At 33.0% G+C, this 27,725-nt stretch overlaps 1 protein-coding gene across 5 annotated transcripts in view; it reads left to right on the plus strand.

Annotated features, from left to right (window-relative positions):
- The first annotated feature begins 409 nt into the window (after positions 1 to 409).
- Positions 410 to 27,725, plus strand: part of SREK1 (splicing regulatory glutamic acid and lysine rich protein 1) — a 45,873-nt gene continuing 18,557 nt past the window's right edge. Inside the window, exons 1-8 of one of the 5 annotated variants that reach the window (XR_007952745.1) lie at positions 410 to 682; positions 8,943 to 9,076; positions 14,957 to 15,072; positions 19,395 to 19,559; positions 19,693 to 19,871; positions 23,493 to 23,623; positions 24,482 to 24,596; positions 27,443 to 27,562. Coding sequence is in view for 4 of the 5 variants with exons in the window: in XM_051991490.1 (XP_051847450.1) it covers positions 522 to 682; positions 8,943 to 9,076; positions 14,957 to 15,072; positions 19,395 to 19,559; positions 19,693 to 19,871; positions 23,493 to 23,623; positions 24,482 to 24,596; positions 27,443 to 27,562 (1,121 nt within the window). In the remaining variant the exon portion in view is untranslated. Of the gene's footprint in view, positions 683 to 8,942; positions 9,077 to 14,487; positions 14,672 to 14,956; positions 15,073 to 19,394; positions 19,560 to 19,692; positions 19,872 to 23,492; positions 23,624 to 24,481; positions 24,597 to 27,442; positions 27,563 to 27,725 lie in introns of those variants that run through there. The other 4 variants (XM_051991490.1, XM_051991475.1, XM_051991483.1 and 1 more) reach the window with 4 other exon arrangements.

Genomic DNA, 27,725 nt, shown 5'->3' on the forward strand with positions numbered 1-27,725 from the left:
CTCCAACTCAGGCGCCTGTCACTGGGAGTGGCTTAAAATACACGGTGATTATATATTTGATCAGAATCTGCCAGTAAAAATAAAGCCGGGGCAAAACCCCAGCCCACTTCAACGGCACTCCTGGGGTTTGGTCTATTTGCATTAAATACCCTGCTTCAACCCCCCCTCCCCTCCTCTCCAGTGTAGGAGGGTGAGAGCACACGGCCGTGACGCACTTCTTCGGCTCACGCGGTTCGCGGGGGAGGTGCGCCCCAGGTGAGCCCCCCACCCCGCCTAGGCCGGGTTGCCGGGGCGACGCTTCCGCACGCGCGGAGGGGGCGGCGAGCCCAGGGCGCGCGCAGCCCGGAGGAGCAGGGGAGTTGTGAGCAGGGTGGCTAGACCTGCCCGGCGCCGCCACTCCGCGGTCGGGAGCGCGCTCACTGCCGCGCCTCCTCTCCGCTCTTCCTCGGCTCTCGTCGGCGGCGACGACGCGGCGTAGTAGACGTTGGGGCTGCGGGAAGAAGACGAGCACCGGGATCGGGATGAATAGCGGCGGCGGTTTCACCTTGGGCCTGGGCTTCGGCCTGACCAACACGGCTGTGATTCAGGTGACTAACTTGTCGTCGGCGGTGACCAGCGAGCAGATGCGGACCTTGTTCACCTTCCTGGGAGAAATCGAAGAGCTGCGGCTCTACCCCCCGGAGTAAGTGCCTGGCTCTGCTGGGGGAGGGGCGCGGGGCGCGGGCGCCATAGAGACCGCGGGATGGGGGGGTCTGGGGCGCGCGTCGGCCCACGTGATCTCTGGGCTGCTGACGCCGCCATGTTGGATTAGGGCACCGGGACCCCTGTCCGTCGGCGGATTCCCCCTCCCTTTCCCGTTTCCTACCTTGTACTCACCCGAGTTGAAGCGTGGTAGCGGAATTGTGGGTGTTGCGATGTTGGTCGGACTAGAGACATTTGTCAATAGTGTCAGAAGAAGGGCTTTGTCCTTAAGCTTGTGTTCCTTCCCGATCGGGGATGGGGGGTGTTTTTGTGTGTGTGTGTGTGTGTGTGTGTGTATGTTTTTTGCCTGAATCTAAAATGGCCGCGGATGGGCCTAAACCGGGCCCTCATAGCGAAAGCCTGGGATTAGCTTTCCCGCGGAGGTCCGAAGCACGGGGTTGAAGCCGTCGGAGGCTTGGGAGGTAACCTGGGCCTGGTTGCTTCTCCTCTGCCTTGAGTTAATCCGCCAGATGCCCTCGGTCCAGCGCCGGGTGGAGTCAGGAGTGAGGCTTCTTCCAGGTCCTGTGACCCGGGCCCTTAGTCTTTAGCCGCCCCTTGCCATTTCCCCGGAAACCTATTTTGAGTTTTGGCACTCATGGAATTTCCAGACTCTAAATTCCTCATTCTGTATCCTCAGAAATGAGATTAGGGTATGATTGATTGTTAACAGGAAACTTAAAAATTTTCTGGTCGTTGAATGCTATATTTCACTCAAAGCCGTGCCTTTTTTTTTTTCTTTAAACCAAAACACTTAATTTCTATATAAACCTTTCTTCTATCCAGCAAGACATTCCGTATGTCTATAAAAAAGGTGGAAAGTAAATAAACAAAAAACAATTTATTCGTCTGTAGGCATGTTCTTTTCAGTTTTTGATTTTCGCTATTACAAAACAACTATTAATTGCTACTAATTGCTTAAACATATTATCCCCTTTCCCCAAGAAGTTCATTTATTTATTTTTAACATGTAAAAAAATTTTTTTGAGTTCTAAATTCTGCTCCTCCCATCATTGCCTCTTTTCCCCATTGAAAAAATAAGCATATGATGCCTATTAACATATAATTTTGTAATAAAGGCATTTTGAGAGTCTCTTAGATCCTACATAAGATTGGCTCAATCAATTATTTTTACCTAAATATTTTAAAAGTGGATTGTGCTTAAAAATCTTGAAGACCCACATTTAAATCCCATTATCTCTCTTTGTGACCCTGGGCTAATTACTTAATTTCCCTGTGAATTTTGGCTGCGTCTGTATCCCTTATCTTTGTGGAAGGAGATATAATTTTCACGCTTAGTAGCTGCCAGGAAATGGGGGAAGGGTAAAACCCAAGATTTTTTTTTTTTTTTTTTTTTTTTAAAGAGGATGGATTGTAGTAGTAGACTTGCAACTCATGTGCATATTTCCATTTTGTCCTTTCCTCTCCAAATCAAGACATTATGCTCCCAACAATAACTCTATATAGACCAAAAGAAAAAGAAACAATCCTTGTCATCAAGGACATGGGAGAAATATACGAACATAGATAAGTACACAAAGTAACTTATTATCCCTTTGTATTTACATTCCTGGTGGTGATGGAAATTACAGACGGGAAAATGTAGAATTGGAAAGGACCTTAGAAAGGAAGTGAAGGAATTCTTTCAGGGAGTAAGTGGTGAAGCCATTATTGAAATTCATCATAACTGCTTTTCTTGATAAGTTTCTACTGGAGTTAGCATTTGAATTGTGTTTGAAAGGCCATTAGGGATTCTGCAAGAATGGAAATTATAAGGAGTACATTGGAGATGTGTGCAAAAGCACAGAAGTAGAAATTGGAACTTCATGTGTTGAGGAATAATTAGCAAGTCAGTTTGAATAGAATCCTGAGTGCTTGAAATATTGAATAATACTTGAAGGAAAGGTAGAAGTCCTATTGTGATAGGCTTTAAATGTCAAGCTGAAGTTTTTGTAATTTTTTTCTTAGCCATCTTAACATTATTGCCAAAGTAATCTTTTTAAGAATACATAGTTAAGAAAGGTACACCCCTACTTAAATAATAATACAAATTTACACTGTGTCTTAGCCAGACTATCTTACTAGTGATTTCTTCATTTTGTATTCTCTTTTGTACCTTAGTATTTATATAAGCTATCATTTGAAATTAATTCCTACCATACTTTTAGCAATTGAAATCCTTCAAGACAATTCAAATGTCACAGCTTGTGTTGTTTTTCTTGATTCTTCCAGCTAAAATTAATCCTTTCATCCTTGAATGTTTCATGCTTACTCTTTCATCTTTTATACACTTCAGTATTAACAAAAAATTGTCTGATGCTTTTGTGCTAATACTTCATATTTACATATAACATTCTTCATTAATGTAGTTTTTTTTTTTTTTTTTTTTTTGCTGAGGCAATTGGGGTTAAGTGACTTACCTAGAGTCACACAGCTAAGCTGTGTTAAGTGTCTGAGACCAAATTTGAACTCGGGTCTTCCTGACTTTAAGGCTGGTTCTCTCTGCCCCACTAATGTACTTCTTACACTATAGAATTGTACAGAATGGACAATGTGAAGGAAGAAGTTGACCTGAAAGCTCACTGGCTTTCCATTATAACACAATTAGAAAAAGCTTATATATAGAAAAATTTGCTTTTAAATAGACTATATACTACATATTACTATGCTGTAGTTGTATTGCAAGATAATCTCAACAGGTTCTTAGTTTTTTTTTTTTTCTTACACAAAAGTAATTTGATATTCCCTATAGTATGTATTGATAGTAAAAGTTCCATATTTACTTCTACAGTAAGATAGAAACCATTTAGGCCCCCTGCCTATGAATTATTTGCATGAAAATCAATAACCATCTAGTACATGAATTAACTGTTAGAAAACCCTCATTACTGTCATCACCTGTTTCTTTTATATGCTTAATTCATAACATGTTATAATTATCTGTATATTTATGTCTCTGTTTGATTTAAAAGCTCCTTGAGGTAACTTGTATGATTTTTTAATGTTTGGGTTCCTTAGCCTCCTTTTGGGGGAAGGGAATGAAAAGGGAATAAGTACTATGTTAAAAACTTTTACAAGTACTGATTCATTTGGTCCTTAAAACAACCCTGTGGTATAGAGGTTATTATTAGCATCTCAGTTTTATAGTGGAAGAAACAGGCAAACTGGTTAAGTGACTTGCTTAAGGGTCCATTAGATAGTCAGTGAATGAATTTGAATTTAACTCTTCTTGACAGGCCCAGCTGTCTAGATACATAGAAATATATAACACATAAAATTTACAAACTAATATTCACATATTAGAATACATGGTATTCTAAGTATAGAAGGCATTTGGTGTATATTTGAATTAAATTAGATGTGTATATGTGTGTGAGATTAAAAAAAAACATAGGTATCTAGTAATAAAGCTCTCTTAATGTAAATATTAAATCATTCATTTTGTGTTTATGGTTTCACACCAAACGAGATAATGGGCACATTTCAGCAAAAATCTTTCTATTAAAAATATCTTCTGTAAAAATATAATGAATGAATAGAAATAACATTAGCTCATGGAAGTAAAAGCTGAAATTCTCCCTCATTAAAAATAAGTATAAATGAAAATTAATCAGTATAAATAAATCATAAGGTTTTTTTTTTCATATAAAACATTTCCATGTTAGTCATTTTTACAAGAAGATTCAAATAAAAAGAAAAAAGTGAAAATAGCATGTTTCAGTATGTATTCAAAGAATGTCAATTCTTTCACTGGTGACAGATAGTATGCATTACTAGTCGTTTGGGATTTTCGCATCACTGTATTGCTGAGACTAGCTAAAGTCATTCACAGTTTTTCTTAAACAATATTGGTATTGTATACAGTGTTCTTGTAGTATATACTGTGAATCAGTTCTTTTAAGTCTTTATAGGTTTTTTCCACAAATCATTGTCATTTCATAAAGCACAATGATATTCCATTACAATCGTAAACCACAGATTGTTTAGCTGTTCCCCAATTGAAGAGTATCACTTCAATTTCCAATTCTTAGTCACTATTAAAAGAAAAGCTATAAATATTTTTTGTGCAAATAGGTCCTTTCCCCTTTTTAGGGATGTTTTTGGAATATAAATAGTAATATTGCTGATTCATAAAGTACACATAAGTTTTACAACTCTCTAGGTATAATTGCAAATTCACTAGAATGGTTGGGTCATTTTACAAGATTTGAAATATTTTGTACAAATTGTACTTTTTTTTTTCATTTTCTTTGAAAAGAGATATGCTTCAATGTTTTCCATTCTTAAACTGTACAAGCCAGACTTTTTAAAATGACTATAACATCTAGCTGTTATAATTGTTGTTGTTTTGGGTAAATTAGAGTTTTTCCTGTTGGAATGGATATTTTCATCATGACACTCCAAATATTATATTGCGGATCTTAGAGCCTCTATTTTAGAACATTAATAAACTATATTTTCTCATTATTCATGACTCGACAGAACAATGGTTCTGAATTTAGAAATACATTTTATTAATAAAGTTGAAAATTATGGTACGTATCTTTGAAAGAAAAAAGGTTTTTCTTTCAGTAATGAAAAGATCCAGATTTTTTTCATAATATGGATTGAGATTCAGGTGTTTAGTGTTTTTTTCCTTTTTTAATTTTAAAGGAATTTCTAAGCTTCTATTTTTATTTTAATTGGCCTTTTTAAAAAATCCCAGGTCTTAGTGAATAGGATACTCTTATTTTTATTTTTAAAAAATAATTTTCATAACATATTGAATCTTACAAAAAAAATATTAAAAACTCAACAGCTGAGTTGCATTTGTTTTTACCTCCTGGCTTTTTTTTATTGTTCAGGTACCACAAGAAGTGAAACTAGTATTGCATTGAGTTCTTTATTAAATTGTTGTTAGTCTAAGTGTGGGGAAAAAACTTTTTAACATTTTTTTAAAATAAATTTTTTCATAGTTCTTAGAAGTTGATGTTGATATTCACTGAGATGATTCTATGGTTTTAGCTGTTAAGCTTCTAAAGTAAATTTTTGATTCTTTTGAAAATTTTGGTTGTTATCCAAAATTGAACTCCCTTGAAAAATTCACTGATTTTCACAGATCACTTTTCAGCAATTCTGGATAATTTCTTAATTTAAGTTCCAAGAGAATTAGTTATTTTTCATTTCTTAATTGCTGTTATTTATATCTTTTTGTAGTTTCTGCACTAATTTGTTTGTTTCTTAGCTTAAATCTCTTTATTGAATGAAATTTCTAGATTAAAAAAATCAATTTTAACATTTTTTTTCTGGGGAACCCAAAGTACTTTTTTTGAAACAAATTGTTGCAAAATGCTATTTAAGATTTAAGGTTAACATATATTGGATCATCTGTTGACTATGGGAGGGGTGAGGGAAAGAGAGGGAAAACAATTAACAGGGTTTTGTAGGGGTGAATGTTGAAAATGACCATGTATAGATTTTAAAGATAAGAAGCTTTAAGTAAAAAAGAAAAGATTGAAGGGGGGAAAAAGTTAACTTTAAAAGAAGTTGTAGTATTCCTTCTTGTATGAAATATAGTTAAATGATAGTCCCTTTAGATTATAATAAGAATAAATATTTTAAACATGTCAGATACACTTGGGAGACTTTCTGTAGACTGATTTTTAAAAAAATGTCGATCTGCTCATATAATTTTTTGGTCCATTGTTGGTACTTTAAAAAATTCCGAATGTTAAAAGTTAGATTTATATTCTTTGAAAATTTCAAATACTTTAATGTATACTTTTACCTAATAATTCTTTAAAACAATAGGACATAAATATTATGTAACATACCTTAATTCATAGAATGGCAAAGCACTCTCCAAACCAATTCTCATATTAAACCAGTAATTTTCACTGTATGTAGTTGTAATATATAAGTTTATATCCCTGATGTTCTGTTGTAAGCTTTTGGGGTTTCAATTTTTTTTTCTCAGAACACTTGGATTGGCATTACCATTTTATTTTTAATACTTCATTAAAAGGCTTTATAGTAAAGAAGTACTGATGCAAAGGCATCATGACTATTTTGTTATGTAGGACCAAAGTCAAGAATAGATGCCTGGACCATTTGTTGGATTAGGAGAAGAGAGAAAAGAGCAAGATAATAATGGATAATACTAAGGTGGAATCTTAGGGGATAAGTATCCTAGGATAGGATTGATTGGAGTTGATTGGAGGTTGGGTAGAATGGGACAGAGATAAGATTGTTGTAGGGCTGTGGTGTTAAATCAAAATGTATCACTGCTGTCTGTGTATTGACTTAGAAAACCACAAATGAACATTGTTGAATTTTTTTATTTTGTTGATCATTTCTCAATTACATTTCGGGCCAATTTTATTCCTCTGTTATGAGACAATTATTTTGCCAAGTTAGCCTTACTAGCTATAGTAATTAAGTAATTGTTGGTTTAAAAAATAATTTAGGTTTGTTTTATTTATTTATATACACTAAGTTAAACAACAGTAAGTTTTGTTTCTTACGTCATGGTCCTCCAGGTAGCCTCTTCCATTGAACCATTCCATATAACATACTTTCTTTTTAAATATTTAACATATATTTTGACCTTCATCAACATAATAGCACTTACTACTAAAAGGCTTGAGAGTCAATGTTTTTTTCCTTCAAAATTTCTAAATGGCTTTGTTATATGTTGTATTAAATGATCTGAAAAGTCTTAACCTCTAAAATGATATTTATAATAGTAATTTATTAATAATTATGTTGATCCATGGGGCTTGCAGTATGTTTTCTTTGGATAAAAGTATGTTGTAATAAGAATTTCTAAACTTCATATGTATACATACTTTAAAAAATTGTCACCAAATTGTGGATGGTGACTATATTTATTTAGTCAAGTGATAATATGGTAATATAGATAATATGAAACTGTTGCTCACACATACCACATCTATGTGGTTGGAATTACCCCTTATCAGGTGACAGGGTAATAGAATTCCTTCCTGTCCTCTTGGATCTGTGGCCACCTTGCTTATTAGACAATGTAGCAGATTAGGCTTTAGAAGGTATCCAAGATTTATCTAAGATAACCCCCTGATTTCCTTTGATCACTTTTTGAGGCCTTTAGTGTCTGTGATATGCCAATTACTTTGTTGAGTGCTATGATTAAAAAGATAAAAATGAAAACCCTGCTTGGTTTTATCCACCTTACATTCTAAGTATTTGCATGTTTGGGGGGAGGAGGGAATGAGTATTAAAGCATATTTATACTCTGGGAAGGTTTCAGGCCTTTAAGGAGATTAGGAACTATCAGAGAATTAGGACAGTGGTATGGTAATGGAATGTTGTTGGAGTAATAGCTAATAGACCAGTTTGGATAGAATGTAAAGTTCATAAAGAATCACAAAATAAAGGTGTAGAGCAAGATTATAGGTGGAGACCCTTAAAAGGCCAGATGGCAGCTTTTCTGTTTTATTTCATAGGCATGGATAGCTAGTAGACATTTTTGAGCAAAGAAGTGATGCGGATACATATGTGTTCTAATTACCTTAAGCAATCGTGGAGAGCACATATAGGAGTATCTTTTGGAGGTTATTAGGAGAGAATTAATGAAGTCTAAACTAAAGAGGTGGCTTTATGAATAGAGAGAAGAGGACTGAAACAGTATGGTTAAAAAATACTTGGCATCTGAATGTCAGGGGGAGGAGATTGATTTTGGAATTATTAGTAGTTTATAGCAGTTGTGTCAAACTCCGACAGAAAAGGGGACTTCTCATCTTAAGGGTACCTTCAAGTGGCACATTAATTTAATTTTAAAAATTTTTAAAAATTTATTTTGTTAGATATTTCCCATTTATATTTTATTCTGGTTTAGCTTGCACTGGAGAGACTTAGTGTCATTGTAAGACCATACAGGTTTAACTACCTATCTTCACTATCTCTAGATCAAATACTTGCTTTCAAACATCATTCAGGCAAAGCGCCGGGCTGTGTCCATTGCAGACTAATTAGTTGATCTGATTTAATATATTAAAATAAGTGGATGTGTTGAACTGCCTGCAAATCCACAGTTTGGTCAAGCATGTTATAGTAATTTACCTTAAGTGGATAAAAATTTCAGTGATTTATCATGTAAGATTTTATAATTTTCCTTTTTAAAAGGAGAAACAATGAAAGATTTAAATAAGTTTATAAGACTGATTGTTTTTCTTTTTATCTTGCAGCAACGCACCTCTTGCTTTTTCCTCCAAAGTATGTTATGTTAAGTTTCGTGACCCATCGAGTGTTGGTGTGGCCCAGCATCTAACTAACACGGTTTTTATTGACAGAGCTCTGATAGTTGTACCCTGTGCAGAAGGTTGGTATTTTAGATGTTTTTCTGTAATGTCAGTCTGTCCTTTTTGTTTGATGGCCTTTAGTTTTCCCAGAAATTGGCAAGTAGCTGGTACTCTGTTTTGTGTGTTTTAAAAGCAAAAAATAAATTTGGAAATGGAAAAAAAAAAGTTTTCATTTTAGTAGTAAAATACATGCTTAAATCATTGATTTATCTTGTTTTTAGCCATACATCTAAATATTAAAATTTTTTGTGACGAATACAAATTACAGAGTATATTCTAAAAGGATTATGATCTTAATAAGGGTTATCATTTATTTAAACACCTCAGTGGTTGGGATTTTGTCCTCCTGAACATCTAGTTCTAATATTTTTTTCCATTGAAACAAAACAGAGTGGGCACAGTTTGCCAATTTGGGGTTATCTAAATAATGGTGTTTGTGTTAATGATAAAAATAAAATTAATTTCATTAAATTATTGATCTTAATTTCACATTATTATACTGATTTTATATAAAACAAATTTATTTTTTACTTTCACAGGCTTTTTTTGAAGTTAAAAAATATTTTCTAAGAAATCTCAACAGAAAGAGGCCAAAGGCCTTAAGGTTACTATTCATTAAGGTTAAGTGCCTTACATTTTCTTAAGAACAAATAATTTATCAGTATTGATTTTTTTAAGTAATAGCATATTTAGTCTCTTCAAGTCATTTATAATAGTCCATGCTGTTGAATACACGAGAACTTCAGGATTAAGCAATTAGTATTTGTATTAAAAACTATACCTATCACTTTAAAATAATTCCTTTGCTGGAAGATTTTGCCTTCTAACATCTAGGAATGATTGAAAATTTTAAATTAAATTCCTGAGATAGTTAATGAATACTTTCATTAGCAGGTTCATATTAATAAAGTTGACTTTAAAAAGAAAGTTATTCTTAAAATACAGATTAGATTACACTTCAGATTTTTGTGTACAATTCAGGATGTATTATTTTGGGACATTATTAACATTAAAAGTCCAATTCAGTGAGGACAGTTCTGGTGTTGTTGATGTCCCAGAATAGAACATTCTGGATTTTTTTTTTTCAAATGAGTTTTAAAAATGCGTGTTCTCCACAAAGAAAGGAATACAATTAATTATTTGTGTACTATTTCTTATAGTTTGATCAGTGAGGGTATTCAGCTTATAATACTTGGGGAAAGGATGATAATTTTTTGCTTCTGCAAGGCTGGGAGTGAGGTAACAAATACGCCATACCAAGTAGGAACTTCATGGAGAAGAATTCCCATAGAAGACATCTCTCATTGGAATTTGACCAACAAGCAACTAAGATTAAATGTCCAGAAGCACAGCTGCACTTGAAAGACTGTACCATTGGTAGCAGAGGGTCTTATGTTAATTTACTGCTGAATCAAAGGAGAACATTTTACCTATTGTATTATCAGTGTTACTTTTGGTACATTGTATATTTCTTCCCTGGAAAGCTTTTAACTTAATACTTGGGCAACTTTAACTTTGAGTTGTCTTAATTCCTTTTTTGGGGGTGATATTCAATAAAGACTAAAAGTCAAATTGTAATTATGTAAATATATTTTACAATTTTGAGATAGAAGCTTTCATAGTATGTGATATAAAACCAACATTTTTAAATTGTATTTTAGTTACAAGTAAGTATGAATTCTTAAAAGGTAATAAACCTTCCCATGGATAGTTGAAATATTAGAAAATAATTAGATACACTTTTTATTTCAAAAAGTAATTAAAGATTTAATATAGCAAGAGAATGGTTTACATGCAGACCATATAGAAGTTTACAGTACATCATGTATCAGATTTTACAGTGCACACTGACTAATAACTTATGATTGTGCTAAAAATAGCATGTTACTTCAGAATAAATCAAAAGGAAAGAATTTTAATTGAATTTTGTAAAATGGGAGATTCTGGACATCATTAAACAAAGTCAATATTGCCAGCATTTGTTTTTGCATACTTTAGAAATAACATTGTAACAGAAAAGAGAGAACCCTAGTAGAAATTTATAGAAAGTGTTTTTCTGTTAATTTTAGCCTGTTGTTTTACTGTATTTGGTGCATTATATGGGAGGAATCTCAGTTGTGAAAATAATATTCGATGTGTAACATTACATATTAACCATTAGTTATTACTAGTCAAAAAATGCCATTTAAAAATATAGCTTCATTACTCTGTCCAAATGTGATTTTTTTTTTCCTCCTTGCGTACCTCCCCAGATTTCTCTTTAAATGTTACACTTAGAAAAAGAAAAGGTTGAAACATAAAGATGCCACATAACCATCAATCATAACTTTATGTCCACATTTTCTGGTAGATGGATTTTGACTATTAATTTGGTTTTGTATGTTTTCTCTATGTGATATTTGTGCATTATTAGATGACTAGACTGGCCAAGGCAGACCTGTTTACACTTGCCTGAGTTAGGCATTGTTTGCCATGCCACTAAACCTGCCGTCAAGTGAAACCTTCATGGGGGAAATGAGATCGGAGTCTGACCCGCTGAAGATGGACGCCCTGTCTCTGTTTTTTATTGTTTTACTTTAATTTGATTTCTTTTTCTTTATTTTGTCCCTTTTTGTTTTTGTTTTTGTTTTGTTAAATCTCTCACTTTAACTTGTGAACTGATATTCCAGTTCTTTGTAAATGGTATTCCATTAAGATTTCATAACATTTTGTTTCAAAGTTGTATATGAAAGGAAGATAGTATATTTGCAAGTTTTCAACTTATAATTTAGAATTAAGGCCAAATTTTGTGTCAAAAACTTAAGTTTTAGTGCTGTGATACTTAGCTTAGATTTTAATTGGCATTTATAAACTGTTTTAGTAAGCTCTGTACTAAAACAGTACTAATACAGTAAATATACTTTTGAATACTTTCTAATCTCAGTGAAACTTTTTCAGACTGCTTTCTAAGACTAACATCATCTTTTAGAAAAAAGCTTATTTATAGTTTCTGCTTTTGTTTTCTTGAAATTTTAGGCATATCAGAATCATCAAGGATATAATAGCAACTCATTTTTTATAATATGAAGCATTTTATAATATAGCACATATATATTATATATAAAAGCTGGGGTGAAGAGATCTTCACTTTTGATAATTAACCATTACAGGATAAATTCTTATTTTCTTTAACTAGGAAGACTTTCAGCTGTCTACTTGGGGAATGCTTCTTGAGGGGGAAAGCTTTTAAATTTGGGGGGGAATTGGGGAGGGAGTGTGTGTGTGTGTGTGTGTGTGTGTGTGTGTGTGTGTGGTTGTTTGTTGAAAATTCTTCATATCTGCAGTGTTTTAGTTTGGGTAAACAGATTCTGAGGCATAGTAAGAGAAGAGTATATATTGCTTTTCCTAACTGTTGTCTTTAATAAATATAGATTAAGAGAGATATCATTTACATTGCACTCTTACACACTTAAGCACTTATACCTAAGAATTTTGAGGATAAATTTAATAGGACTATTTCTTAATAATTAAGCAATGAAGCTTAACATTTTCAAGTATCATCAGTGACAGAATGAGAAAAATACTTCCAAGAATATAATTTGGTTTTCGTGCATTTTCATTTATTTGCTCAGAGACAGCAAAGTATAAATGAAAATTTTCTGAAACTTCACTGATTGACTGATTGACTGATTTGATGTGCTGAAGTGTTCTCTCCTACCCCTGTATTCCTTCTGCGCCCCCTTTCCCCCCCCAACTCCCCCAATAGCTTGAGCATACTTTCTTCTATAGGATATCTTATTAAATGAGTGTCATCTTGAGGCACTAAATGGACAACAAAGGAATTACAAATTGTTTTTGTATATGATTATCATAGCAGTGATAATATGTTCTGAATTCAAGGATGAAGATTCAGGAGCTGTTCAGATTTCAAGACTTAAAAATCATGCTATCTCTTTTATAAAATAAATAATCCATAGTTAGATGCTACAGAAGGAGTGTGGCTACATAGATAAATTTGCTAACATTAATAGCTAATAAACATAGGCTAAATAATTGAAGTTGTCAGACCACCTTACATTTTAGTTTTGGCATGTTAAAACTGCATGTGTATGAGCTTGTACTCAAATAATGTAGTATTAGGTATAGTTTTTGTTATGGTAGTCAAACTAAGTAGCATAATTTGTTTCAAAATTTGGGAAACTAATACTTCATTGAGGATTTGGCTGTTAACAACAAATCTGAGTCTAATAAACTATTAACTTTTGTTCAATACCTATAACTAGGCAAACTGTTTTTTTTTTTTTTGTTTGTTTAAACTTTCCATTTTGAATCCCAACAGAGGTTAGAGAAAGTATCTAGATTCTGATGTTACTCAGATTTTCCTTGTTCATTTGATTATTTTGAATAGGTTCATTCCTATTAAAACCCAGCATGGTGCTTTTGAAAATTGGCTACACCAGTTATATTTCACTCTGGGATTTTTTTTTTTGTGAATTAAAAGTCTCCCAATTAGAAGCCTATAATGGAGTTAAGTACAAGTCCCACTATGCCACACATGAATAGGTGCACGAATAGTATATGAATATGTATGAATAGTATCTTTAAAATATTTATAAAATTTTAAATCTGAGATACAGATTTTTAAAATGAAATAATTTTTAGGTTAGCAATAATATTTATTAAAATGAACAACATTGAATTAGATAAGTAGCTCATTGTCCTTAAATTGTGATTGGTTTTAGACATTTTCTGGATGTTGGATTAAAAGGACGTTTGGAATTTTGAAATCAAGTCATTGAATTTATTTTTTCTTCCCCTCTGAATATGTAGGAAATTAGTTAATTGTTACTCCTCTTATTGACAATAGTTGTTGGGACTATTTGTAGCAAGACACACACAATGATTATTAATTGTCCCTTTTCAAGCAAGTATAATTTAAATGAGATTTAAAATATAAGCATTAAGGGATTTCTTGAAGGCCAGATATATTTTCTTTTCTAATTGCTCCACTAACATAATTTTTTACTAAAATTATTCAAGGGGAACATCTAGAAATTAATTCTCTGAGACATTTAACATGTCACAGAAGTCATGTTTGAGTTAATTAAATGTTTGAGTATATTCTTATCCTTCTTTGAAATTTAATACTTATAGAACACTCCCTTCTTCCCCCCCTTGAAATAAACATGGAATCTATTTGGGCATCATTGGTGTTTGCATCACAAAGAAGTAGTTTAAATAATAGGAAAGGGGCATTGGTTTAGGAACAGATTTCAATTCGCACATTTGTTTTTTTTTTTTTTTTTTTTTTTTCTGTTTTCTTTTTCTTTTTTTTTTTTCCTTTTTTCCTTATTTTTTCCTTTTTTCTCTTTCTCTTTCTTTTTTTTCTTATTTATTTTTTATTTTTTATTTATTTTTTATTTTTTTACTAATTTGGTTATTTGCCATTTCTGGGGATTAAACTTTAAAAAATGTTCTTCTTTTCTGTATCTGATGTTCTGTGTGCTATTAGTGATGCAGCCAACACGAACGGTTGTCATGTGTAACACAACTTTCGATCACCGCGAAAACACCGTCCTGGGAAAGCGTCCATGCTTGATATCGTTTGGTTCATGAACATTAAGTTTCCAGTACAGGTGACCCATAGCTCAAAGTGTTAAATAATTGTCTACATTATTCAGTTTTTAAAATAATATTCCATTAATGAGATTGCTAGTCTTTGAAGTTTTGATCACTTTTATTTTTCCTAGTAGAGCAGGGTAAAGGAAAGACTTAAGTTCTTATTTATTTCTTTCTAAGGATCTGATAGATAGATTCATTTATTATTATTATTTTTTAAGTGCAAGGGTAATTGTAAAATCATAGACTAAAGTTTACGTGGTGTTTCTGCTCTCTGTAATGTGTGAAACTTGCCTCTCCAGGTAAAATTCCAGAAGAATCCAAAGCCCTTTCTTTATTGGCTCCTGCTCCAACTATGACAAGTCTAATGCCTGGTGCAGGGTTGCTTCCTATACCAACTCCAAATCCCTTGACTACAGTAAGTAATATTAATTATTTTAGAATTTTGAGTTGAAGTATTTTTAAATGATTTAATTATTCAAATTTGTAAACAACTGAGACTGACATTAGAAAAATTGACTTTCAGTAGAACTTTTTTTTTTTTTAATATAGATTTGAAAGATAAACAACCAGTAAATTTTGTTATTGAAATTTTCTTGTTCTTTCTTAATACCTGAGCAGGATACTCTCAGCGTTATCTATTATTGAAACATCTCAATCAGGGCTTCTTAGATTTTTTCCACTTATGACCTCTTTTTGCTTGAAATTTTTATGTAACCCCAGGTATGTAGATATGTAAAATAGGTATACAAATCAAACATATAATAAATCATAGTTTTGTTACTCCCACAAAGCATCTGGGATGCTATATAGAATCACAAATCATAATTTCAAAAAATTGGGATTGAAATAGTATTGAAAATGTCTTTAAATGTTCATTTATTGGAAAGTCAAGTTACAATTTATGAAACTTTTAAATTATAATAACTTATTTTTTATAGTGTGGAATGATAATTCTGGTTGATTGAATTTTTCAGCTAAATAGAATCTCTACTTTTCATCTTCTCCTCTCCCCTTTTTCTCTGAACCAGTTAACTGGAAGCTGTTTCAATTTATTTAAACCACCCTCCTTTCCCCCCTCCCCTCCCCAAGTTGGAAATGGTTAAAAACTCCATAGTTTAAGGATAGTTTTCCCCAAAAAATCTCGACTACAGAATGAAATAATTTATGATTCTATGTAGATGAGTAGAGTTTTTGTTCATTTAATTAACTTGGGGGGAAAAGTTGTAATTTCTTTTTTGTCTTTGCTTATTCCCTTTACCCTTCACCTTCTGGTTTTTAAAAGAGCAAAGTGTTTGCATATTTGGTTCCCAGGTATACATACTCGTTTTGATTTCCCAAGGAATCTGGGTAGATTTCCCCTGCCTTTGGACATGTGACCTACACTTTTTACAAGTGGTTCTTATGCCTCTGTATTTGTGGTTACCAAGTGTGATAACCAAAGAAAAAGGTTCAGGACTGATGGATATTAATAAATCAGAGACGATCCAGAGAAGGATAGCAAAAGACCTTATATATATCATATGAGGATTAGTTGAAGAAATTAAGGAAGACAGCATAGTACAATGGAAAGAACCTTGACTCTGGATTCAGAGGACCTGGGTTCAAATTCTGTCTTATCTGTTCTGGAACCATGGCAGTTCACTCAGCCTAAATTTATAAAATAAGGGGAGTGGAAAAAATGACCTCTGAGATACCTGTTAAATCTGAATTTTGAATTTGGAATGTTTGGTCTGGAGAATACCTGAGAATGTGGTGGCTGTTTTCCAAGTATTTGAAGGACTCTTATTTATAAAGGTGAAATTATACTTGTTCTGTATGTTCTCATAGAATCAGAAATAATGGGTAGAAAAAGTAAAGGGAGCAGTTTAGGCTTTTGTGTTAAGAAAAGTTAAATTGAGCTTTATAAAAGTGGGGTCTATTGCCTTTAGAAGTAGGCTCCCTCATATTGAAAATCTTTAAAGAGATGCTGATTGCTTCTTGTTAGGTATCTTAAAGTAAGGGTTGAAGTATAATTCATATTGGCTATAAAGAAGTCCTTTATAACTCATATCTTTTCCCCAACTTCCCAATTCTTAAAGATCACTTTGAATTCAAGTCACATTTGACTCATATTAGATAACCCCCAGTCTCTGACAGAAAAATGGCTTTTATCTTTGCCAAGGAAAATCCTTTTTTGTATACTTTATCCCAGGCCTGCCTGTCTTTTCCAGCAAATTGCAGCCTAAGCTGTCCCTCTTTCAGTATTCATCTCTGTTAGCTGTTTGCTTCTCTAGTCAAATATGCTTGTCTTTTCCATTTCTTAAAAAATCTTCCCTATATCCAACCATCCTCAAGCTATTGTTCTATATAGTTTTCCTTCCTTTCCCAGCCTAATGCTGAAAAAGTTGTCTGTACTCACTGTCTTATTTTCTTTCCTCTAACTCATTCCTTAGCCTTTTTCAGTCTAGCTTTCATTCTCATCACTTGACTAGAACTGTTCTCTTCCAAATTACCAATGACCTTGTAATTGTCAGAGCTAATGGCCTTTGACAATGCCGATCATTCTCTTCTCCTAGGTATTCTTTTCTCTCTGGTTTTCATGCTGCTGTTCTCTCCTAGTTCAGTTAAGTTTCTTACTACCTTTTGATTTAAGCAGGCTCTTAATTGGTTTCCTGGTCCTAAATTTCTTCCCGTTCATTCTGTATATAGCTGTCCAAGAGATTTTCCTAAAATGTAGATCTAAACATATTACTTCCTTATTCCATCAACTCCATTGGCTTCCTTTTTGCTTCTAGGATTAAATATCAACTCCTCTTTTGGTTTTTCAAACCATATGCATCCTGTTTCCAAAGTAATTTTCCAGCTTCATTGGACATTCATCCTGCTCTTGCACTCTGCATTCCTGCTAAACTGGCCTTTTTTCTTTTTAATTTTTAATAATAGCTTTTTATTTTCAAAATACATGCAAAGATATTTTCCAACATTCACCCCTGCAAAACCTTGTATTTGGAAGATTTTTCCTCCCCATCCCAGCCACAGAAAGCAAGTAATCCAATATAGGTTAAACAGATGCAGTTCTTCTAAACATATTTCCATGTTTATCATGCTGCATAAGAAAAATCAGATCAAAAAGGGGAAAAATGAGAGAGGAAAAAACCCCAAGCAAACAACAACAAAAAAGGTGAAAATACTATGTTGTGATCCACATTCAGTCCCCAAAGTTCTCTGTCTGAATGCAGATGGCTCTCTCCATTACAAGTCTATTAGAATTGGCCTGAATTGTTAAAAAGAGCCAAGTCTTGTCACAGTTGATCATAACAATCTTGCAGTTGCTATGTACAATGTTCTCTTGGTTCTACTTCATTTAGCATCAGTTCATGCAAGTCTCTTCAGGCCTTTCTGAAATCATCCTGCTTATTGTTTCTTATAGGATAATAATATTTATTCCATTACTTTCTTTTTTTTAATGATTAAAGTTTTTTATTTTCAAAACATATGCATAGATAATTTTTCAACATTTTCTCCTCTTGTTTTCTGAATCATTTTCTTTCCTTTTTGATCTGATTTTTCTTGTGTAGCAAGATAATTGTATAAATATGTATACATAGATTGGATTTAACATTTTTACCATGTTTTATCTATATATTGGATTACTTGCCATTTCGGAGGGGCAGGAGGGGAAAATTGGAACTCAAAATTTTGCAAGGGTCAATGTTAAAAAATTAGCCATGCATATATTTTGAAAATAAAAAGCTTTAATAATAATAAAAAAGGGCTTCCACACAAACATTTTTGCCTATATGGTTCCTTTTCCTTTTTTTATGATCTGCTTAATCAATGGGTATGCTCAATTTGATAGCCTATTGGTCTTTTTTCTGTTCTCTCTGTATGCTATGTGCCTTGTACTTTGTACCTTTGTACTTTCTTGTACCATATGGCCTAAATATGTTCTTCCTCCTTTTGCCTGATGGATTCTCACACCCCTATTCTAATTAAACTTGCCTTGACTCCACCTGATAGTGTTCTCCCCACTAAACAACCTTATAACAACTATTTTATGCTTCATATATTTTCATAATGTATTTGTTTTTCTCCATTAGAATATGTTTTTTGCATAGGGACAGTGTCATTCCTTGTTCTTGTATCCCCAATACCTAACATACTGTCTGGTGCATATTGTAGGCATTTTTATAAGTAATTGCTGGTTGATAGGTTTTTAAAAAGTCCTTATAAATTGTTAGTAATGAGAAAAGTCATAAATAGTAGAAATTTCACCTTTTAGAAACCACTAATATGCTGTGAACAAGTTCAATGACATATTATTTTTGACTAAGATCTATCTGCTTAACAGTCCTCACAGAACTCTTTGTATATTCCTTGTGCTTTCACCATTCTCCTCCCTTACCTCTAATGTCTTAGTTTCTCTGACTTCTTTTAGATTCATCCCACCTTGATCAGAAAGAATTTTCTGATTCTTACTACTATTTGTCATCTATTTGAGTTTACCTTCCATTTATACTACATACATTTTTTATTTGTGTTATTTGCACATAATCCCCTCAGAATATGAGCAATTTGAAGACAAAAACTTTTCTTTTTATCCTAAGCATTAAGCAAAATGCCTGACACATAGTGAGTACTTTAAAAATGCTTGTTAACTGACATTTAATAATAAAATTATTTCTCTCCCCCCCCTTTCTTTTTCTTTCTTTCTTTCTTTTTTTTTTTTTTTTTTTTTTTTTTTTTTTTGGTAAACAGCTTAGTGTTTCACTAAGCAGCTTGGGAGCTATACCAGCAGCGGCACTAGATCCTAACCTTGCAACTCTTGGAGAGATACCACAGCCACCTCTTATGGGAAATGTGGATCCTTCCAAAATTGATGAAATTAGGAGGACTGTTTATGTTGGAAACTTGAATTCCCAGGTAGGACATTAAAGAATAAACTGAGTAGTAGTAACTATAACTCCTTTTTTGTCCCTTAATTGCTATTGATGTCTTATCTGAATTTTTTTCCTTTAGATCAAAGATTTATTATGATTTATTTGTGTCTTTTTAGACAACCACAGCTGATCAGCTACTTGAATTTTTTAAACAAGTTGGAGAAGTAAAGTTTGTTCGTATGGCAGGTGATGAAACTCAGCCAACTCGATTTGCTTTTGTGGAATTTGCAGATCAGAATTCTGTACCAAGAGCTCTTGCTTTTAATGGAGTAATGTTTGGAGACAGGCCACTGAAGTAAGAAATTCTAAAAGAAGAAATTATAATGGTCTTATACCCCTCTTGGTTTTGTTAACATGCTTCTTTTTTTATTTTTTACTTTTTTTTAGCTATTGGCATTTAAAGAGGAATGAAATTTATATTTATCCATTACATTCTTATCTGTCAAGGATTTCACCAACCTTTGAATTATCCAAGTTCTCAAATTAGAGGCCATTCTAGATTCTGATGTCCAGTCAGTTGCCATTGTTTATATTACAGACTTTTATTTAGTTTTAGTTTACTATGAAAATATAGAACCCCACACAGCATTTTCAACACATTTTACAGATGTTCTTGTGTCACACTTTTTTTTTTTTTTTGCTGAGGCAACTGAGATTAAGTGACTTGGCCAGGGTCACATAGCTAAGAAGTATCTGAGATCCGATTTGAACTGAGGTCCTCTTGACTTCAGGAGACTTCAGCTCTATTCATTGCATCACCTCGCTGCCCCATTGTGCCCCACTTTCATTTTTATCTATCTATTTTTTTTTGCTGAGGCAACTGGGATTAAGTGATTTGTCCAGGGTCATACCTGGAAGTATTAAATGTCTGAGGCCAGATTTTGTGTCACACTTTAAAAAAAAAAAAAAAAAAAAAGATACACCATTTGGGAATTCGGAGGAATCATTTGAGATTATTTTCAGGACTTTTACTAAATTGAGTTGTTATGCGTACATAAAAAGGAAGAGTCAAGTGATTGTTGTTGAGTTATTTTAGTATCTGACTCTTTGTGACTATTTGCAGTTTTCTTGGCCGAGTAAAAGACTTAAGTGACTTGCCCAGAAACGCAGCTAGTGTCTGAGGCCAGATTTAAAATCAGGAAACTAAGTCTCAACTCCAGGCTCAGCATGCTTATGTACTTCACCATCTTCCTGCACATTAAGTTAATTAAAGGAGGTTTTTTTTTAAGGACAAATTCAACAGTTTGTATCACAAACAGATTCTAGCTGTGTCATTGAAAACAGTCATTTAGGTTATTCAGACCAAAAGAGATTCTGAGCAGGTAGGTAGCACAGTGAATTCAAATATGACTTCAAACACTTACTATGTGATTATAGGTAACTCAGTTAAGCCTTATTGCCTTCAGTAAATAAATATATTGAAAAAAATTATTATACAAATTATTGAATTGCTTATGTGCTTGTAATTATTTGTCAAGTTTCTACTAGATGAACAGATAAATAGTTGGCAGTAGGTCTATTCAGTCAAGGCAGTGTGCTAGGTGCTGGGGTTAGTACTTGCCCTTGAAGAGTTTGCATTCTAGAAATGTAGAAATACAGAATATGAATGAATGAAAAAACATTTATTATGAGCTTATTACGTATCAGGTTCTCTAGAATTATAAAAAGATACTCTGCTTTCAAGGACAGCATGTTTTGGAAGGAGAGATTTTTTTGGATTGGGAAGTTGTAGGGATGGTGAATAGAACTATAGGGCCTATGATTGTTCTGAGATAGAGGTGGAAAGGGAGGGTGGGCGGAGTACTCAGGTGCTGACATAGCTTGAAGATGGCTGGAGAGCACCATTGAAAATGGCTGGAGAGCACCATTCATTATGGATCTCTGGGTCTATGTATGGAGAACTCTTGACTATCTAGAGCAAATAGGACCCTGGAGCAGGAGCTGAAGGGCCTGCTCAAAAGCAAGGAGATAGCATAAAGGAGACTAGGAAAGCAGCATGCTATAGAATTTGAAAAGGCCTTAGTAGTAGTACATGAGTTATAATTTTAAAGAACCTTGGAATTAGGAATCTGAAATAAAAGAGCAGTGCATTCCAAGTGTGAAGGACAGCCTATATATGAAAAGCATGGAGGTGGTAGATAGAATGATGCATATAAAGGAACAGCACAATGGAGAGCAAATTTGATTGGAATGTAGAGTGTGAGATTTGGAGGTATGTATAATCAGCCTATTAAGAAGATTGTTTGTGAAGGGCTTTAAATACCAAATAGAAGTTCCTGTTTTATCTTAAAGGCACTAGAGAACTTTAGAAGCCTTATGAATAAGTGGATGATGTAGTCAGATCTGAGTTTTGGAAATGTCAATTTGCCAGCTTGTGTGAAAGGATAAGTAGTAAAAAGGAGAGATTTAATAGAAAGGGCAGGCTGTGCTGTTGTTAGGTGGGAGGGATGAGGACCTGGACTAAAATGCTTATGGTGACATGAGAGAAGGGAAAGAAACAGAAGTGAGAGAAGTTGACAAGGTTGACTTGGTATTTGATTGGATATTAGAATTTAGGATGACTCGCAGTTTGAGAATCTGTATAACTGGAAGAATCCCTTAACAGAAAGAAGGAAGTTAGAATTAGAAGTATTTAGGGAAGAAATAATGACTTCTGATTTGGTCATGATGGATTTGAGGTTTTTATGGAATCCAGGTGGAGATGTTTGGAAGCAGTTGAAAATTCAGGTGAGAGAGACATGGCCTGAATATGTAGATTTGGAAGTATTGCATAGAATAGATATTTGAATCTTTGAAAGCTGATGAACTCAATCATTTGTTAAACACTTCTGTTTATTAAGATTATTTACACTAAAAGAAGATGGAGAAAGAATAGGGCTTAAGGAAGCGACCTGGAATACATCTGGGCATAGAGTGTGAGATGTGAGTGTTAAGAAGATGAACCTACAAAAGAGACTGAAAAAATCAGTTTGGTGATTCGGAAGTCTGATTGATGAACATAGAATGTTTGAAGATAAGTAGTTTGAAATAAGATTGGAAGATTTGAACCAGATTTTTAGAGTGTTACTAATATCAGGAGAAAGTGTTTTTATTTTATTCTACTGGCAATGAGAAACTGAATTTTTGAACTCAGCATTTGGAAGGTTAGTTTGGTGGTTTTATGGAAGATGGATTGGGGAGATAAGAGAGAAATGAGTTAGGGGATTATTAATAGTTTTGGTTAACAGTTAATGAGAGTTTGTTTTAGGGTGGTAGCACTATGACTGGAAAGGATGGATGAATGTGAGAGACTGAAAGAATAGGATCAAGAAGATTTGGTAATGCTCAGGGAGAGGGATGAGTCAGATGACAGAAGTTTGTGAATATAGCTGACTGGGAGAAGGATGGTGGTTTAAGAGATAGAAGGAAATAGGGAGAGGGGCACATTTGAAGGGAAGGGAAGATGTGGGAGGCAAGGAACACCAAGTTCTTTCAACCTTAGCCTTATGTAGATGTTAGGTAAATACTATGACCTTTTAGGAAGGATACTAACTAAAGGTCTGTTTGTTTATTAGGTGTTCTCTGATTTTTTTTTTTAAACTGATTAGTTTTTCAGTGCTAGTTAATTGTGTATGAGATGGTGTAGGGAAAAAACAAATCTTAAATGCTAGGATCAGAAACAGTTCATCTTTATATTGACTTAAAAATTTGTGGTTTACTGTCACCATCCTTTCAAAACCATGTTTCAGATCTTTTCACCATTTTGGCTTCATCAACAACAAGTTATTGAGAAAGGAAGACTTTTATTAGTTGGATGTTAGAAAGATTTGGTTTTATTATTCATTGGCCCTCATGTGTTTTTTGTTGTGTATGTTTACCACATAAATAATTTGTTTTGAGTTTTTAAGTGTATATGTTCTGGTATGTTTAAATTTAGAATAAATCACTCCAACAATGCAATAGTAAAACCCCCTGAGATGACTCCTCAGGCTGCTGCTAAAGAACTAGAAGAAGTCATGAAGAGAGTACGAGAAGCCCAATCATTTATCTCAGCAGCTATTGAACCAGGTAGGTTCATTGAGTGGTTACTTAGATTCTGTATCAGAAGTGATAGATTTTTAGAGCTGGCAGGGACCTTAGAAGTCTAAAATCATCACATAGGTGAGGAAACTGATGTTCAAAGACATGGTTTTCAAGATCAGACAGTTGCTTTTAATGAATGTTATTTTTTTCTTTTAAAATAAGTATTGAGGCACATAAAAACTATTTAGCTTTACATTTTAATAGTAAAATTAATGCTCACTAAATAGTTGGTTTAAAATACTATATTTAAAAAATTATTTTGAAACTACAAAAGGTAAATGTTTTATGCCAGTTTGTCATTGAGTGGATTAATGTTCTTTTAAATTTCAATTGAAAGTATAGAGCATAGTAGTCAACAATCCTAACAGACTCAGGTATTTAATATTATTTAGAAAAATATTACCATATTAAAGCCTGTGCTCTGTTAACTGGGGGAAAAAAAGCATTCTGAAAATGTTCAGTTTGAACATATTTTCAAATGCTCTGAAAATTGTGTCTCCTATTGTAGAAAAAAGAAAAAAACATCAGAAAAGACTTCAGAATTCCTTTTGAGATAGTGAGATTGACATGTTGTAATCATGTGCATTATGGCAGCATCAGATCATTCCTTATGCACAGCTGTTTATAATCATCTGGTTTATATGTACTGCTGCAGGATGGCTGCACTCAACGAGTATATGCAATGACTTTCTTGGATGTTTCTGAAGGATAATTGCAAAGAAGGAGGATGTACAGAGAGTAGGCCCCTTGCATTATGTGTGGTACATTCCACTTGTGCCTGAGTATTAACTGGGATCTTTAATTGTTCTGAGCTTACACTGCAAAGTGGTTTTTTCCTCTCAGAGTCTGGAAAGAGCAGTGAAAGAAAAGGCGGCAGATCTCGTTCCCATACTCGTTCAAAATCCAGGTCTAGCTCAAAATCACATTCTAGAAGGAAAAGATCACCATCAAAACACAGGTGAGATTTTGAATTCTAAATTTAAAACTCAAGTGTTTGGTCCAAATAGCAAAGTTGAGCAGCCTAATGCTGAGATTGCTGTTTAGATGCTATTTAATTATTGTATCTATTATTGTGTTTAATAGATAAAATTGTACCTGTATTTATTTTACTTTCATTCTAAAGTAATATAGTTTTTTAAAGCTTTGATTAAATAAAAATGAGTAATTTTAAAGCACAGTTTTTCGTGGAAGTTGTATATTTCCTTTTAAAACTAGAGCCATATTAAGAGATAGGAAAATGAATCTCTGAGGATGTTTTTGTAAATGTAAATAAATTGCTCATTTTCAAAATTGTCTTTTCTGTTCTGAAGGAAGAATAATTTAAATAAAATGACATGGTTTAAGTTACTTGATCTAAGCTTAGCTTAAGTGATAAATGCTGTCATTTTCTTTCTTAAAGTATGTCAGGTCAAAGAAATTAAAAGGTTTCTACTAATAAAAGTGAAAAAATGTGAGAATACTTTTTAAAGTTCAGAGAATAGATAGAGATAGAGAATAAGTTCCTTTTGGAATTTTTACTATGATCCCAACCTGTCCCCTTTTTTTTGTTTCTCTCACTCTCTTTCTTTTCTTCCTTTCTTTTCCAAATTCTATATCTATTCCTCCCTTTTCCTACCCTTGAAACAGGTAAGCACTCTGATATAGGTTATGCATGTGTATTTGCATATTGATCATTTTGTGGAAGAATCCTTCCCTCCTTCCCCCTCAAAAAGGGAAAGAAATCGAAAAATAATATGTTTTGGTCTGTATTCAGACTCCATCAGTATTTTTCATTGGTGGCAGGTTGTGTTTTTCATCATGAGTCCTTTGAGATTGTTTCGCATCATTGTATTGCTGAGAATAGCTAAGTCATTCAGTTCTTCATTGTACATTATTACTTTTACTGTGTATAATGTTCTGGTTCTTCTCACTTTACACTGTATCAGTTCATGTACTTTTCTTTGAAATCCTATTTTTTTTGTTTGTTTTTGCCTTATATTCCCTTTGCCTTGCATGACAGTAGGTATTTCTGAATTGCTCATTGGATTGAGTAGGGATTGTTCTTACTATTTTTTTTCCAATTAAATAATTTTCTCTCTTTCTCCTTCCTTCCCCTTGCACAATTGGGGGTGAAAATCCCTGTAATATATGCCTAGATAGTGAAGCAAAATAAATAAGACATTGGCCATTTCCAAAAAGTTTATGTCTTAGTTTTATACTCTTGAGTCTCCATCCATCTTTAATATTTTCTTTTGTACTGCTAGTACAGTAAAGAAAGCCTGGTTTCTGCTGGGAAATAACATAGGTCTTTTGAAGTTTCCTGAGTTTTTCTTGCTAGCAACAAAATGCCACCCTTTCTCTCTCTCTCTTTTTTTTTCCATATGGATTCTTTAAGGGGACTCTTCCCCTTTGCCCTAAAACTGCCATAATTGTTCTTATACTGGATCATCTCTGTGAAGATGAGTTGAGAAATGAGACATAGTAATCAGTAGGGTTCGTTACAGCCGTTTAAAGAAAAAGGAGCTTGTCTTTGTGTTAATTTTCATTTATATTTAGAAGATTTATTTTTAAAATACATGTACATCTTACTGTAATTTTCCTTTATCATTGCTAGATGAAATTATAGAATAAAATTATTGATTTTAGCTTTTTTGAAGCTTATAGTATTTATATATTATTTGATTACTAAATATTACAATCATTTGACAAGTATGTTAAATTAGAAGCAATTAGTCAAATTTAAGATGGAGTAAAAATATTTTAAAACATTTTCTTTGAGGTTTACACAAATAGTTTTAATATTCATTGACTTTTAAATATAAATTTAATGAAATACATATCTATTTTGCTTTCTTGTGATTTTCAAAAATTATTGTGGACTAAGCAAAAGCTACAGCTTTGCCTTAATGCTTATTATCAATCTGTTAGTTAAAAGAGAGTTTAAAAGAATGTTGACATCATGGAAAGTTGTCAGTAACAACATGAAAATAAACTATGGAATAATTTAAGTGTTGAACTTTAAATATTGAAGATGAAGTGATAGGAAAATACTCAAAAGATTTTTGAAGTAATTTTGACCAGTTGGAAAATTTGCACAAATATTTCTTTAACTTAGCATTTTCCAGAGTTCAATTTCAAATTCACTGAGAAGACATAATTATATGAGTTAGGTATATGTATATAATTTATAATTGTATATTCAATATCAATATATTTCTGAAAGCATAAGTTTTTTAATTTGATTGTTAGATAATTAACACTTATGTAAGGATTTAAAATTTGCAAAGCATTTTACATAGTTATCTCATTTTATATGATTATATAAAATTATAATTATATGTAATTATAATTAAAATTATAAATTATATAAAGTTATATGAAATCCAGTTTGAAATTTTAATTTTCAAAATCACCAATTTTATATAATATTGAATGGTAACTTTTAAAGGTTGAGATACTGTACTAATTTTGAAAAAGTTTGACCTTTATGATTAGTGCCATAAAATCACCTTATGCTAATGTAGTTTGATTTTTTTTTCTCTGTTTAAATTTTTAATTTTAAAACTTCAGAAAAGCAAATTAAGTTAGTGTTATTTAAATTTATAGCTTGATTAAAAAAACACTTTTAGGATAATTTTTATCATTGTTAAATAAAAGCAGAATTGATAAATGTTTTGTCATGAATGGAAAATATGATGTAAGATAATTCATTTCTTGAGCATAAATATTTTTTAGGAATTAGAAGAGGCAATAAAATCTCCCTTTCCCAAATTCCTGAGTTGTTTCGAATGGGGTCCAAGTATCTTGTTATTTTTTTCATTGTAGGAGCAGGTCCCATAACAGGTCACGTTCAAGACAGAAAGATAGGCGTAGGTCCAAGAGTCCCTACAAAAAACGTTCCAAGTCTAAGGAGAGACGGAAGTCACGGACTCGTTCACGTTCGCGGTAAGTTTGAAGGGAATTGTGGATCACATTTTTTTTCCAGAAAGTGTGAGAGCCTCAGAGAATATTTTTAAAAGTTGCAATTTACTTAAACTAATTAATTAATTCATTTAAAATAATTAAAAATTCAGTGAAATTCATTTATTAATATATCTTAATTTTTTCA

Source organism: Antechinus flavipes, chromosome 1 (assembly GCF_016432865.1).
Source record: "Antechinus flavipes isolate AdamAnt ecotype Samford, QLD, Australia chromosome 1, AdamAnt_v2, whole genome shotgun sequence".
Taxonomy (NCBI): Eukaryota; Metazoa; Chordata; class Mammalia; order Dasyuromorphia; family Dasyuridae; genus Antechinus; species Antechinus flavipes.